Raw genomic sequence first — 15,122 nt, forward strand, 5'->3', positions numbered from 1 at the left:
GTACTTTACAGATAACAGATAAAACATCTAGGCAAATCTATGGAAATTTAGGGATAGGAAGTGAATATACAATCCTAACAAACAATAATCAGATTCATCTTTGCCTCATGTATGAAGGGACATATATTTATTTCCCTTGTAAATAGTATATATAACATCATCTCTTAAGTTTTGAATTTATTTGTTCTGAAAATACATATTAGTTTACCAAACATGAGACTTCATGGTGCATAAAAGGCTCATCTCAGAAAGGATTTAATGCATAAGATTATAGTAACTATTTCAGAATATTTGACTACCTTCTGAAAGGTGTCCATCATAGTAAATATTTAGACAGAATGTCATGTGTAGATTGCTTAGGGTACAGCCATGCATTGGAAGCTTACCTGGAGGACCCATAGGTCCTTTTCTGCCTGAAGGTCCAGGTAAACCTTTCTCTCCAGGTGGCCCAGGAAGGCCAGGTGGCCCTGGAGGCCCCAGAAATCCCATTGGTCCTAAAAAAAAATCCACAAAATTGAGGGCACACAATGAAACGAAACAAAGACACTTGACTGTAGAGATCCACTCCAACAAAAGGCAAGGCAAAGTGAGCGTGAGAATGGAGATCTGCCTTACTCTGTGAGGCCAAGAAGAGCTGCCTCTGTCTGAAGGAAACTCAGTGTTCAGCCAGAAAGGCTAAAGCAAACACGTCTATGATCAAAATGAAGCTAAATTAAAATAAGAAGCCCGTGATCCTGAACTTTCTCTGGAGACAAAGGACTGAACCCAAGGGAGAAATAAGGAAAGAGGTTTGATAACATACTGGCAACAAGGTCCCTCTCATGCCAGAGTTCCTCTCACTCTCTTCCTCACTTTCTTAGTTTCAGGCCCACCAACAGCTCAGCTCTCCCTCCATCTTGTTCCTTCTCTTCTTCCCTCTCCAGTAAGGCCTCTTGTTTAGAGTTCATACCAGATCTTTGGGGAAGCCCTCCCCAGAAACCCAACCATGGTCCAGCAGCTCCTTCTGGGCTCCTCGATGAGAACAATGAGTTTGGATTGCAGAGGCTTCCCGACCCAGCACTGAATAAGACTGGCCTATAATCCTAGCTACTCAGGAGGCAGAGATCAAGAGGATCATAGTTCGGGGCCAGCCCAGGAAAGTAGTTTGCAAGACTCTATCTTGAAAATACTCAACACAAAAAAAGGGCTGGCATAATGGCTCAAGTGGTAAAGTGCCTGCCTAGCAAGGATGAGGCCCTGAGTTCAAACCTCAGTACCACCAAAAAAAAAAAAAAAAAAAAAAAAAAAGACTGGAGACACTATTTAAATTCTCTCAGCATACACCCCTGTAGTGGTCCAATACATGGTGAAATCAACGTGCTTCCCACCATGGTTGTACTTCAAGGCAAACTTCAGGAACTCCCTTACTTCCTTACAATAAAGCATGTCTGGCCCTTATGCCCTCTTGAATAGGGGGTGGGGAAGCATGACATATATTGGTTCCCCAATATATCTCACTTGCTGTCTATGCTTCGGCAGGTCACTGTTATTTACTTGGCGTGTACTTTCTCTGGTCCTGTTGCTTATGTCCAGGTGGAGTTCCATTCTTCAGAGAAGCAGCTAGGGATGAAGAATGTTACTTAGCCCCTTCCTCCTTCCTCTTGGTGACCAGAGCATTGGCATCTTTGGTTAATTCTGATGTGCAATTACTGGAAGCCCACAAACCTACAGATATAAGCACATCATCTAAAGCTGATTTTATTGCTAAAACAGATGAAGAGGGTTGGTGCATACAGTAGTGTAGATATGCACTGTGTGACTCCACACATGCCCTTTGCACTACTGTCAGGGCAGCCTTGCGATGGTGACCTCCCCACTGCCTTAATCTTTAGCTATGTTTCACATGGAGTTCAGAAATCAGGTGGGGTGCTAGTTATCGCCCCTTTGCACACTTCAACAGTCATTTCTCTGATACCCAACACCCTTATTTCTCAAATAAGGGAGTTAAAATTAATACTTATTGGCCTCTTTTCAACAAAATAGTTCTATGAACCCAATAATTATCTGAAATTCTGATCCAGAAGCTCTTAACCACATATGGCTACTAAGCATGTGAAATGTAGCCAGTTCCACTGGATTGTGCTGTAAGAAGTGTAAAATACACACTGGGTTTCAAAGGCAGGAAGGGGGACTGGCTTACTGGGGAAAGGAACTACATTTGCACGATCAGCTATATTATTTCCTTGATGATTTGATAGTGATTATATGTTAAAATAATGCTTTAAAATGTTATATTAAGCTGGGCACTAGTGGTTCACACCTGTAATCCTAGCTACTCAGGAGGCAGAGATCAGAAGGAATAGTTGTTCAAAGCCAGCTTGGGCAAATAGACCCTATCTCGAAAATATCCATCACAAAAAAGGGTTGGTGGAGTTACTCAAGGTGAAGACCCTGAGTTCAAGCCCTAGTACTGCAACAACAAAAAAGAGAAAGTGTTATATTAAAGAAAAAAAAAGCATGAGCGTTAACTTCACTTTTGAAATGTGGGCCACTACAGTTTTTAATTATGCACAGACTTACATTGTATTTCTAGTCCTTAGTTCTGGTCCAAAAGATTATCAAGAATGTTATTATGAGACAAAGATATCTTATTTTTCCTTGTACAACTAACTTTTACTCACACTTGAGGATTCTTTGGGGAAGTTAGAGAATTTTGAAAATATATTACTGTTTCCATAAGAAATAGGGTGTCATTGTTGGGGGGTGGTACCGTAGACTCTCAAGGGTAAGACAAGTTCTTTACATATTACTTAAGGAACAATTGGAATTCATACCTTTTTGGCCATTTTTTCCATCACATCCTGGAATACCCTGGCACCCCGGAGGGCCTGGTGGGCCTGGGGGACCTGGTGGCCCTGGCAGACCACAGTCACCTGGCTCCCCTTTCAGAAGATCAATGCGCCCAGGAGGGCCTGGAGGCCCAGGTGCTCCTGATACAAAAAGGAGCCAAAAATGTTTTGTGAGTCAAAGACAAAGACACATACTAGATGCCTGAGAGCTTCTTAAGGAAAGGAATTTAGTGATTTGAAAGAAAGGGATGTAGGGAATTAGAAGAATAAGAAAGTCAGTAATACCAGAAATAAAACAGAGTGCATCCTCTGGAGCCCAAGCTGAGAAATGGGTTAGTAAATGTTAGGCAAAAAGAACCTAAGCTAGACCCCATTTCCCTCAGAGCCATTCCTTTTGCTTATGATTTTTGTCTGCAGTGTCATCTCGCTGCTTTAACAGGATGTGTATATATATATATATATATATATATATATATATATATATATATATGGATGGATGGATGGATAGTTGGTTGGATGGATGGATGGATAGTTGGTTGGATGGATGGATGGATAGACAGAAAGATAGGCTTTTAAAAAATATGGCTGATGGGAAAATTAAATTATTTTAAAAATTATTATTAAATCAAATTTATAATCCTATTTGAAAACAAGTGTCTACACACAAGGAAAGAATGAGTCAATCTCAATTCTTTTCTCAGATATTTCTTAGCATATTTTATTGCTTTTCTTTTTCTCAGTCTACAGTCCTACCCATATCAAAGTTCTAAAGATTTCAAGATGGTAGATCTGCATCTCTGTAGAACAGTTCTAGGAGCCAGTAAGAATGTGACTGTCTACACTGAGCAATCCATGGAACTGAGCCATGTGTCTCCTCACTTCCAAACAATCTGTAGTCTACTCTGACTTTGTTAGCTTACAACAACATCCAAAGTCTTGCCCTGCCAGACTTCATCTTTGTGAAGTGTTGAGAGGAACAACATGCACTGCTAGCAGCCTATGAGGAGACTGTGTGTGTGTATATAACAGACCTAGGGTCCTGCCACTCTAGACCAATGGACAGGTGCTAGAAATCAACAAGGAGAGTATGATTCCCTTCTCCTGGACACTTCTGAAGCCTCATAGGCAATACCAAGCTAGTGATGGGAATGCTTGCTCTATGTTCCATTTGTTCCTGGGTAGAGATGGTCTGATAGAGTTGATATGGAAGAGTGAGATGGCTACATTCTGGGCCATCTATATGATCCTGATAGCTCACCACTACCCACAATCCCACCTAACTGTGTCTTACTTATCTATCTGTCAAATTGATGGGACTGCTTAGATGTTTCTACTCTGCCATTCTCTGGTCCTACAACCCTACTAAACTTGCAGCATCTAACAGAGCATTGCCATCTTTTGCAATGATACACTCTTACCTCTTGAGCCATCAGGACCAGGAAGTCCCTGATCTCCAGGTGGACCCTGGGCAGGAATGTCACCCTTAGGAGCTCTTCCTGGACTGCCTGCAGGACCAGGTGGTCCTGGTCTCCCTGAATAAGCACATGTTCACACATTAGCCTTATTGTATGTGGAAGATTTTGAATTAGTTATTGAGAGAGGGACAAAGAATGATGCATCTTACCTGGGGGACCAGGGAGACCTTTTTCTCCAAAAAGACCTGGAGGAGAAATTCCTGGACTCCCAGGGTCTCCTTTCTCCCCTTTAAGCCCAAGCATTCCCATTGGACCTGGTAGGCCCATTTCATGCAAACCTTAACAGGAAAAAGACCATCAATATTGCACCATCTCCTCATTTGTCCCTGTTAAGGTATTATGGTGGAAAGGACCTACTTCCAAACACGGGTGTGGCAACAGTAGCTGGTTTTGTAGAGACCAAGCTCTGGCTGGATTGGTGATCCAAATGTCTGCATACTGTTTCTGGGTCACCATTTCTCTCTTACAACCCATCTTTTATGATTGTTTCCCAAATTTTAAAAAGCAATAGCTTAGTGGCAATCCCAACCCCCCAGTGCATAAAGCAAAAACAAATGAGATATAACAATAAATAATTATGAATAAACCACTTTGAAATTTGAGTAGAAACTGGCATATAGTAGGAACTACCATATCTTGGAGTTTCCCATTGAGCAGGGAGAACATCACCAATTTCTTAGAAGTAGTACACATTTAATCAGAGTATTTGAAAGAGCTACTAAATGAATCCTAAGTAACCAAAGTTACTTTTTTAATTGCCCAAGCTCCATAAGGATTTCATCTCTCTCCAGCAATAGACTCAAAACTATCCACACAATTCTACCCTTTTCCCACAGTCACTGAAATTTACATGTACAGTTCCAGCTGCTTTGTCTAATTATAACTTATTTCTCTGAGAAAGGAACACAACAAATGTGTTCTTTAATGGAAGAAGCTAAAACAGTTGTTAAAGATTACCCTTTCTGTGATATCAAAAATAACAGCAAATTATTCAGGTAATTTGTCTTAGCACAGTAAAGGGATGCTAATAGTACTAATTAGATCATGTGACTATACAAGTCACTTAAAAATACAAGTTTTTTTTAAATACCCTATTTGTTATTCATAATATTTTCATGGCCCAATTTAAGCAATTATTCAGAGCATTTTTAGCAAAGAGATAGTCTCAAGCAATACCAACCAAAGGCACTGTGAGCCAACCATTCCTTCTTACATAAGATTTTCTTAAATATCCTCTTTATATAAGTCATCATCAGCACTAGAGGTAATTCCAGTGCTGTGTCTCTACACTAAGCCAGTTTTTTCAGTTTCACCACCAGATGATATTAAGTGAGGAACTCCCAGGGGAGGGTGCCTCTTATCTTGTGAGTTTTTCTTATCTTACCTGAAGCACCTTTGGCTCCTTTCTCACCCTTCAAACCATACAAGCCGTTCAGGCCAGGAGACCCAGAGGGACCTGAAACACACCAAAGGCCAGACAAGCTGCTGATGCCTACTGTCTGGTCACAGTCCCAGGCACAACCAGGGGATGGTGCACTGAAGGGGAAGGAGGACACCTGGAGGTCATTATCAGGATGTGAATCCAGGTTGATGGTTACTTAGCACATTCATCTGATGGAGGTTTTCTGCCAAGACAGGTTAACACATATGTTGTTTTGGTTTTAAAGTACCCCTGTTGGTTTATAACCGTATCATGACCAGTCACAGTCTAGAATTAGTGCTTCTTGGTGCAGGAGGTGATCCTTGATTTGATGAATCATTCTAGAAGAGGAAAGAGATCAGTTGGGAGCAAATCTATGTCTCCTACTTCCTAGGTGGGAGGGATCCTTGCTTGCCACCAGGGTCTGTGAGTTAATGTGGTAAGACAGCATGACAGCTGTGACGTCCTGGGGAGCATCTGTCCTGCCTGGTTTTATTTTAATCACTGTACTACTCTGGAAACCAGGCCTGCAGGTCAAGTTCAGCTACTTCTCTGCAGCCACTCCTTTTAGAACCATTCTGATGTCTTTTGACAGCAACCAAACTTTAATGATTATCACTGAATTCAAACTCCAGGCCCTGTAATCAGACATTATTCCACTGATGCCTGGGCCTTCTCTGAGAAACTTCTGCCAGAAATCATATGTTCCTCTAAGGAGCTACCATCCTGGCTTTACTTATCACTGAATACTTCCAGTGGAAAACTTTTCCTTATTGTTTTCAATCAATAGACTTTGAGTTGTGTTTGACTTTTTCAAATGAGTATCTTTTCAAGTGAGAGTTTCCTAATTTACCAGCATCAAGTTAGAGGAGGGAGAAGGGAGGAAAAGAAAGGAAGGAGGAGGGGAGAAGGCCAGAAAAGGCAGATATCAATATGACAGAGCACCTCTTGAGTGCTGAGCACAGTAAAATGCTGTCCCACAAGTCTTTCCCACGCAGGGACTGAAGCGTCTCTCAGCACCTGGCCAAGCCTGGTGACTTCCAACTTCATTGCTGGGTTTTCCATCCAGTAACTGTTCTTTCTCACCCAAGACTGAGAGCTCCTCCACACACAGCCAGCCATTCGCTCAGTCTAAGTTCATATCTCTCAGATTTGGAACAATAACCCTCAGTTTATATGACCAAGTGAACAAAGAGAAAGTGTCCCCCTGCCCATGATACTTACAGAGGCCTCCTTACATTGACTGTGCCTATGTCGTTCTGTATAGCAAGCATATCTTTGGGCAGCTGTCTCCACCACTCAAGGGCAACTCGGAGAGCAAGATCAGGTGTTATTTGTCTTTTTATCCCCACACTTGACATACTACCTGGCACACAGTAGGTATTCAATAAATGTTTATTGAATGAGTGCATAGGAAAATGTAGAACAAGGAAGGTGAGGGATTGAACAGGTGGAGAGAGCACTATATTTTTTTTCTTTTACTGATATGGAGAGCACTATATTTTAAAAAGTGGACTATAATTTGCATACCACATTTTTTTTGATATATTATGGGTCAAATATGATTTAGAGAAGTTAAAAGAATCCATGTGCATAAATAATGCAAGTGCTAATTATTCTCTGTTCATTAAAGCAAGTCTTCTGTGGACTTTTTATAGAGGATGGCACAGTTAGTTGGTTCATTCTATTTATTAGCAGCACTTCAAATAGACAATTGTTATTCCCTTTTTAAAATCTCAACTTTAGACTGATTCAAATGAGCCATATTCTCTTGCACTTGAAAGGGAATGAATCCTTATTTTCCCTAAATTTCTTATTTCCTAACCATTTTTAACAGTTTTGGCTTAGCTTATTTTCCAATTCTCTTTCCTATTTTATGAGCCAATATTTCAAGTTTGCACCAAAAGAACACAAAGACCTTCTTCATCTGCCAAATTTGGATACTTATTGCAATCTATCTGAAATGATAATAAATTTTTTGAGACCACTCTGCTCTTTCCATGTGTTTTGATCTCCAGTATTAGCCACCAAGATTGATGGCTTGGGGACTTGGCTAAGGGAGGAATGTCCCAGCCTGTGCCAACTCTCCATTGTCACATCAACACATCCAGATCCTAGGCTGTCACAGCCCAGTCCCTTGCCATTGTTGAACTGGCCGACCCTTATCTGACCCAATGTTATCTTCCTAAATTGAATGCAGCTACATCTGGGTAGGGTTTTAAGGGTAATTTTTCCTTTTGCTGAAAGCTTTTATCAATCCCATCTCTAAATCAGAAAGTTGTTCATGCATAAAATATATACAGTGCAGATGAGAGGCAATTAGGCTAACAAAGCACATTCCTGGGTAATGAGGAATTTTTATTCACCTCTCCGATCGTCCTTCTGCTTAACAACCATCATTTAAGGCTGCATCACGCTGCTCTCTCAGGCCAGGGTGCTCTTCGAGTCCTCTAGTCAGAATATCTGATTTCTACCCCAGCACAATTGTGTCTTCCATTTGCATTGCCAGCTCACTCCTCATGACTGGATTCCAACTCTCAGTTTGTGTTTTTGTTCTAAAACCTGAAAATGCTACTCTTTATACAGGTTTGCACTTTTAATAGTGTGACCAACACATCCCTGTTTGATGGAGACTCCTCTGGTTTTAGCACTGAAAGTTCCATATTGTGACAGCCCTTCAGGCCCAGGCAAAAATGCGACAGCTGGCCACTCTAACTTTAAAGCAGATGAGAAGGTAGACCTTTATTGGTTGAAATCTCTTACCCAAAAAAAAAAAGACTCTGAAATAAGATCTAACTTTTTTAAGGCAGCAGTACATGAGTACCTACTAAGGGCATAAGATAAGATTTCCCAATGCAAAGAGTTTTAGCCTCCCAATATACTTTGTGATGAGACAATGGGAAGCAAGAAATAATCCCTGACATGGCAGAATAAATAAGCAATGACAGCAAATTTGATACGCTGAGGCTGGAGGGTGAGAGTATGGGGCTGGAATGGAACAATCTAGTTATAAAAACAGGGGAGAAATTTTCCCTGATAAAAGGCATTTCAAAGTGTTTTCCTTAAGATGATTCTATACAGAATCATCACATTCTATACAGTGGTGTTATGTTACAGATAATATTCTTTAGGTGTTCATCATTCCAACTTTACGTAAATGCCCAACTAGGAATTGGGGGTTTTCCTTTCAGAGGGCATATGCACTTAAAAATCTAGGAATCACGCCACTTTTAGCATATGTCTAAGTTAAAGTTTAAATCTGATTGAACACAAGCAGGACTCAAAATCCATATGGCCTGTTCTAGCAGAGCAAACAACTTTGAGTTCAGCAGCTGGTTTGTTCAAACAAGATAATCAGTTGCCTTGACTTATTTAGAACATACTTCAAATATTTACTTTCGGAGGAGTTCAAAGTGTTCCTACTGGAGTGTGGTTCATTTTTATATCAGCATGATAAACTGCAACAGTGAGTTTATACTGTAGGTGTTTTCGTTTTAGGAATGAATTTCACTGTTTTGTTTTGTTCTGTTTAGCCCCAGCATTCTCTGGAATGTGTGCAGTGAAATAGCGTCACTGCGTGGTCAGTAAGCACCACTGCAGCTTTGGTCTGTACTTGGCGTGAAATGTGAGTTTGTTTATTTGCTCATTTCCTCAATGTCTCTCCTTAACAAACTCACTATTTCACTACATAGTTAAAATACGATTAGACATTACTTTTTGAGTAATTGTGTTATGGATCAAATTCATTAGCTATTCATTCTTTAATAATATCATGCTGAAGTTATGTGTTAAATGCATAGTAAGTCAAGAGAAAGGAAAATCAACAACTGTTAACCTGAGTCTAGTCATTTTGATCAAACTGGGTATATACTGTTTATCATCAAGACATTGAAAATCCTTGCTGATCTTCTAAAGTGGGAGAGTAGGAAAAAGTGGAAATGCAGTAGAAGAGGTTAATAACGAAAATGTTTTCTCTTGGTTCATTACTAATTTCTTCTAGATACAAAAGAATGTCAATGAATACCCTCATGAGAGCTTCAGGGATTGCCAGAGACAGGAAATGGCCACAACCATCAGAGAAACTTTAAAAATAATAGAACAATAATTTTGCTTGAAACTCTAAATACATGATGAATCTCTGGTCTTTGCCTGACTAAAAATTTCAGTGCAAAGGGAGAACAGTACCAGGCTATCTTGTCTTGTATTAGGAATTTTTCCCATCAGGTCATTTGGTTGCATAGAAATCCATGAGCATACTTGCTTTTCAAAATAAATGCTTCCCTATCTGCAAAATCGTGCTGCATCTCAGCTTGCTGAAAACTAGAATTGTTTTAAGAGTGAAGAGAGAAAAAGAGGAAGATAGAATTAGATTATCAAAACAAGAAAATGACTAATCCTGTAAAAAGTAGTTTCCAACTCTTTTGAGAAAAGGAAGTTTTGTATTACTAACTTTTAGGATATGTGCAAATCAATGAGCAGAAGGTAGGTGGGAGAAAAGGGAGAAAAGAGACAGACAGACAGAGGAGGCTTGGTTACAGGAGTCTACCAAGTAAAGCCTGACCATTCGACCTCAACTCCTAACTCAGCAGTGTGTTACTATTTTTGTCTATTTGTTTATTTATTCATCCTGCCAACCAAAATGCTTACTATATATCTATGGCATATAAAAAAGGTCTTGCTTCTTAAAAATTGTATTCTATTTGGAGGGAAAGGCCTCTAGGCAAACAAATGTGATGCAATGTAGGCATTATACTAGAGCTAAACACAAAGTTCCCACAGAAAAAGTGCTTTGTCTAAAATAAGAGAAATGGACTAAAGAGATATAAATGTCATGGACAAATGGGAGAACATGAAGATCTGTTGATAACAAGTCATTGTATTGTACTGTGTTGTTATAATATCCAGACTTACAACCAATCCTCTATTACCTTTAAAGGTCAAAAATTCAACCTGGAAAATGTTTCCTTAACAAAGATAATAAATACTAGTTATTCTTTCTCCATAACACCTTGCTCTTTCCCCTCCCCTCCACTTATCACAATTGGTAAATATATATTTATTTAAACATATATTTTTTATGTCTGTCTCATCTGCTAGACAGCAAGATCTAGTGAAGGCAAGATTCAGGTCTATTTTCTTAAAAACGATTAGCTCAGCACCTGACACAGAGCCTAGGACATATCAGAAGCTGACTATCTGTGAAGAGAATGAACGGACAGACCTGGCCATCATGACGACACTGGCTAAATGTGCTCAGAACTGAGATGGGGACACCAGCATCCTGGACCTTCCCTGGTGGAAGGCAGGCCGGGAGGGCATTGGCTGCTCAAGCCCTGAATGAAGAGTGGGAAGATGCTGATGGTATCCACGAGAGAGTGGCATGACCCAGAGCAGAGTCACAGCCTCAGGAAGGGTGCTGTGAATTTTCCCTCATCAAACTGAAGGGTTCAGATGATCTGGGCATCCTTTCTACTTACCTTTTACCCCTGGAGGACCTGGTATCCCTTGATCCCCTGGGAGGCCTCTTGGCCCAAGGTCTCCCATTTCTCCTGAATGGCCTTGAAGCCCAGTCTTCCCTTGATCACCTGAGGAAAATAAGGATGATATGAGTAACAGTCACTGGGAAAGTCATCTATGTTCTTAATATGTGTGGGACCAGGAACATGGTTTTATTACTTTTTCTTCTTAGATTTTTCACTTTAAAGAGAAAAATACTTAACTTCAGGAGAAAATACATTTCGAAACAATTGACATTGCCAATTATGGTTTTAAACTCCCCCCTTCCCCTTTTTTTTGTCTGAATCAGCGGGAAACGGATCATTAAAACACTGGCCTGCAAATGGGACTTTTGCCTTAGGTCTAAAGCAGGGGACTGGACTTTGATCACATGACAAAGCGAGAACACACAAGGAAGGTATGAGGATAGGTAAGACACCCAAAAAATTAGATAGCATTTGTTGCCCTCAATGCAGAGAAACTAAAGCAGATACTTTAAAGCAACTGAGGCCAATAGGAGAAGGGGACCAGGAACTAGAGAAAAGGTTGGTTTGAGAAGAATTAACTTAGAAGGTAACACACATGCACAGGAAATCAATGCGAGTCAACTCCCTGTATAGCTATCCTTATCTCAACTAGCAAAACCCTTGGTCCTTCCTATTATTGTTTATACTCTCTCTTCAACAAAATTAGAGATGAGGGCAAAATAGTTTCTGTCTGTTAGCAAGGGGTAAGGGGGGAAGGGAAAGGGTGGGGGGAAAGGGGGAGAAATGACCCAAACATTGTATGCACATATGAATAAAATGAAAATTAAAAAAAAAAGAACTTTAAAACACACACACACACACAAAGAAGCAGCAGAAGCAGAAGCTGATAGGCCTTAAAATCTGGGTTCCGAAATCCTGGAACTTCACTTCCTCCACATTCCTATCACCAGAATATCACAGGGCCAGCACAGATGAAAGAGGAAGGGACAAAAAGCTCCAATACTTGATGACACCCAACCATAGTGAGGGATGACATTATTTGGGACATCTTTGAAGCTCACCTATTACAGACTTTCTTTAAAATCATAATAAATTTTTAAGCCAGTAATTAATCCTGAAAAAAAAAGCATAATGGGAAAAACAGCATCAGGAATGTCAGGGGAAATGAGGAGAGTGGGGAAGGAACTTGTGTTGTCAGGCCACCTTTTGTGCCTTACACCACACTTGAACCTTGCAGGCACTGTCTTAGTTTACTCTCAGTATTTAGGGTACCCAGTAAGATAGCTTTATAGGTAAGGAGAGGTACGTGTAAGTGATCTGTCCAAAGGCACAGGTTGGGAAACAGAAAAGCCCTATCTGAACCCAGGGTAAAGTGAAGACTGGCTCTTTCCAATACACCAAGAGCTGCATGAGTGCTCAGTACATTTCCTTTCAAGTACCTGGACACCCTCGCTGTCCCAAGGAGCCAGGCAGTCCTGGCCTTCCAGGGGGTCCTCTTGGCCCTTGAACTCCAGGCAATCCTTGCTCTCCAGGGACTCCAAAGTGCCCTAATGAAGGAAGGACCCAAATCTGAGTTCTTTGAGCTTGTGAATCTATCAATCAGCCAACTGCAGCTGTTGCTATTCTTTTCCATCTTTACTCTTGTATTAAATTTTTTCCCACTGTAAAAGAAGATACCGTTAAGGAAAACTTCACACAACAAAATGCCAATATTTCCACCACCTTAACACAATTTTCCATTTGTACACATATATCCAAATAATACCTACCCACAATATTTATTTCTGATTTTTAAAAATGGTGTTATATCATAAGTAATTTTTCAAGTTTCCCATAGTTTGTCATTTCCTAATGACTGGTCAATACTTTATTAATTCAATTATAACTAAATTAATAATTTAATTTCCTCTCACATTGGCCAAATTATTTCTGTTATTATGCATAATGATTTTTACACTTTTTTTTATCAAGTGTTCTCCTATCAAATTATTTCCCCAGGAACGATTCTCGGGAATAGAATTTCTAGGTAAATAGTGTGATATTTTGGCTCTTTTAAAACATATTTTTAAATGCTGAAGTATTTTAAAATAAATCACAACCATTGTGGAATTCCATCCCTAAACACTTCAGGAGGTAAGCCTGAAAAATAAAACCATTTTTCTATGTTGCTCAAATAATATTATTGCAGCCAACAAAACTAATAACAATCCCTAATATCATTTCATGCTCATTCCGTACTTGAATTCCCCATATTTTCCTCATAATTGCCTTCACAGTTGGTTTATCCACACCAAGTTCTTGGTCAGAATTGCACATTGCATCTAGTAGATGTCTCAAATTTTAAAAAAAATCTAAAACAGCCCCCTTCTCATAAGAGTGACTTGTGAAAGAGAATTGCTCATCTCTCCTCTAGTTTTCTAGAATAAGGCCTTTCAGGATCTGGTTCTTGACACAGGTGGCCCATGGTTTGGAGCAAGTATGGCACCTACTCACACTGCCATGTCATCCACCCACAGGGCCATGACCACAACTCCAAGAGCAAGTCATGCTCTTACTGAGAACTTTTCATTCGCTTATTTTCTTGTTAATTTAGTAAGGATAAGATAATATTTCAAATTATTTAAATTACACTTCTTTGGTTTCTAGAGAGAACAACTATTTCCCCATATGACTATTTATAATGTATGACTTTAACTCATGTTTATAACATAAACCAGTAGTCTGTGCTGAAAATCAGTGGCTGAATCTGCAAACAAAATACATGGCTCTGTAATTACAAACCCACTGAGAGTATAGTCATCATTTATTACAACACATGAAGCAAGCCAATGTCTATACCTGTCCCCTCATCAAACTTAACATCTATTTGGCTCCACTCTGTGTTATCATGTTTATCCCAAGAATCTTCCTGCAGAGAAAGTATGGCTGCTTCACTGACTATCAGCTCCAGATGAAAAATAAGCATTGGAAGATGGAAGGCCAGAATTTCTGAGATAATCCATACTGTATTTTCTCTCTGGATTGAAGGGGATAGAAGGGACAGGATGGACCCCAGAATAATCACACATAATCCTAGGACAAGTGGCACATCTATTCGTCTTCCTTAGGCTCATCTAAACTGAATTCAGCTTTTTCCAGCCAATGGAAATAGTGTATTTAGGTAAATTTTGTGCTGGTGAGTAACATATAATATTTTTAAATTTCTGCCCTGAAGTTATGGTAAAAAAAAAAAAAGGAAACAATTTAAATAGTGATAACTATAGGAGATCAGGTCAAGGATTCTAAGTTGAATTTTCTGGAAAAGTCTGCCTAAGTATAAAATAGGATTTTAAAGGCCCACAGTTTGGACTACCATGAACTTATAAAATTTGGAATCTTCAGGGTTTACAATAAAAATACCAGTAAGTGTGGAAAAATCTCTTAATGTCCTGCTGATTTCATGATGATGATGATTGTGGTGGTGGTGATGACGAAACTGCACAGTTTACAATTTACTTAAAGGTATCTCACATGGTTCTCAGAGGTATCCTGTAATGTACAAGGGGCCAGTTTACAGGTAAAGAATCTGAGCGCAGAGAAGACAACCATGTAGCCCAATGTAGCTGGACTTCAAGCCACTGTTTTTTTCCTTTCTGCGACTTCTCACCCTGATATTTATTATGAGCCCTTATTAATGCTGGCCACAAAACAATTTTCCTCATTAACTACATGTTTAAGTTATACATCCCAGTTAAAATATTATATTGTCTAAATACATGTGTCCATGTCAGAGGGAAAGGTGCATATGAAAGAGTGGGAAATGATGTTTTACCACTGTAAAAGCTTGTTTTCCTGTCAGACTTCCATTTTAGCAATTTTATGGCACAAAAACAACGAAAATGAAGATTTCCCATAATAGTTTCATTTAGACATTCTG

General features: G+C 39.6%; 1 protein-coding gene across 6 annotated transcripts in view; it reads right to left on the reverse strand.

The window, feature by feature from the left end:
* Col4a4 (collagen type IV alpha 4 chain) overlaps positions 1-15,122 on the reverse strand; it is a 246,505-nt gene that overhangs the window by 13,948 nt on the left and 217,435 nt on the right. For all 6 annotated transcript variants that reach the window (XM_074071878.1, XM_074071877.1, XM_074071880.1 and 3 more), the window contains exons 36-42: positions 12,646-12,753; positions 11,201-11,308; positions 5,688-5,759; positions 4,453-4,581; positions 4,247-4,360; positions 2,814-2,969; positions 387-494 (exon numbers count right to left, since the gene is read on the reverse strand). In XM_074071878.1, the coding sequence (XP_073927979.1) occupies positions 387-494; positions 2,814-2,969; positions 4,247-4,360; positions 4,453-4,581; positions 5,688-5,759; positions 11,201-11,308; positions 12,646-12,753 (795 nt within the window). The remainder of the gene's footprint in view (positions 1-386; positions 495-2,813; positions 2,970-4,246; positions 4,361-4,452; positions 4,582-5,687; positions 5,760-11,200; positions 11,309-12,645; positions 12,754-15,122) is intronic.

This window comes from Castor canadensis, chromosome 4, assembly GCF_047511655.1.
Source record: "Castor canadensis chromosome 4, mCasCan1.hap1v2, whole genome shotgun sequence".
Classification (NCBI taxonomy): domain Eukaryota; kingdom Metazoa; phylum Chordata; class Mammalia; order Rodentia; family Castoridae; genus Castor; species Castor canadensis.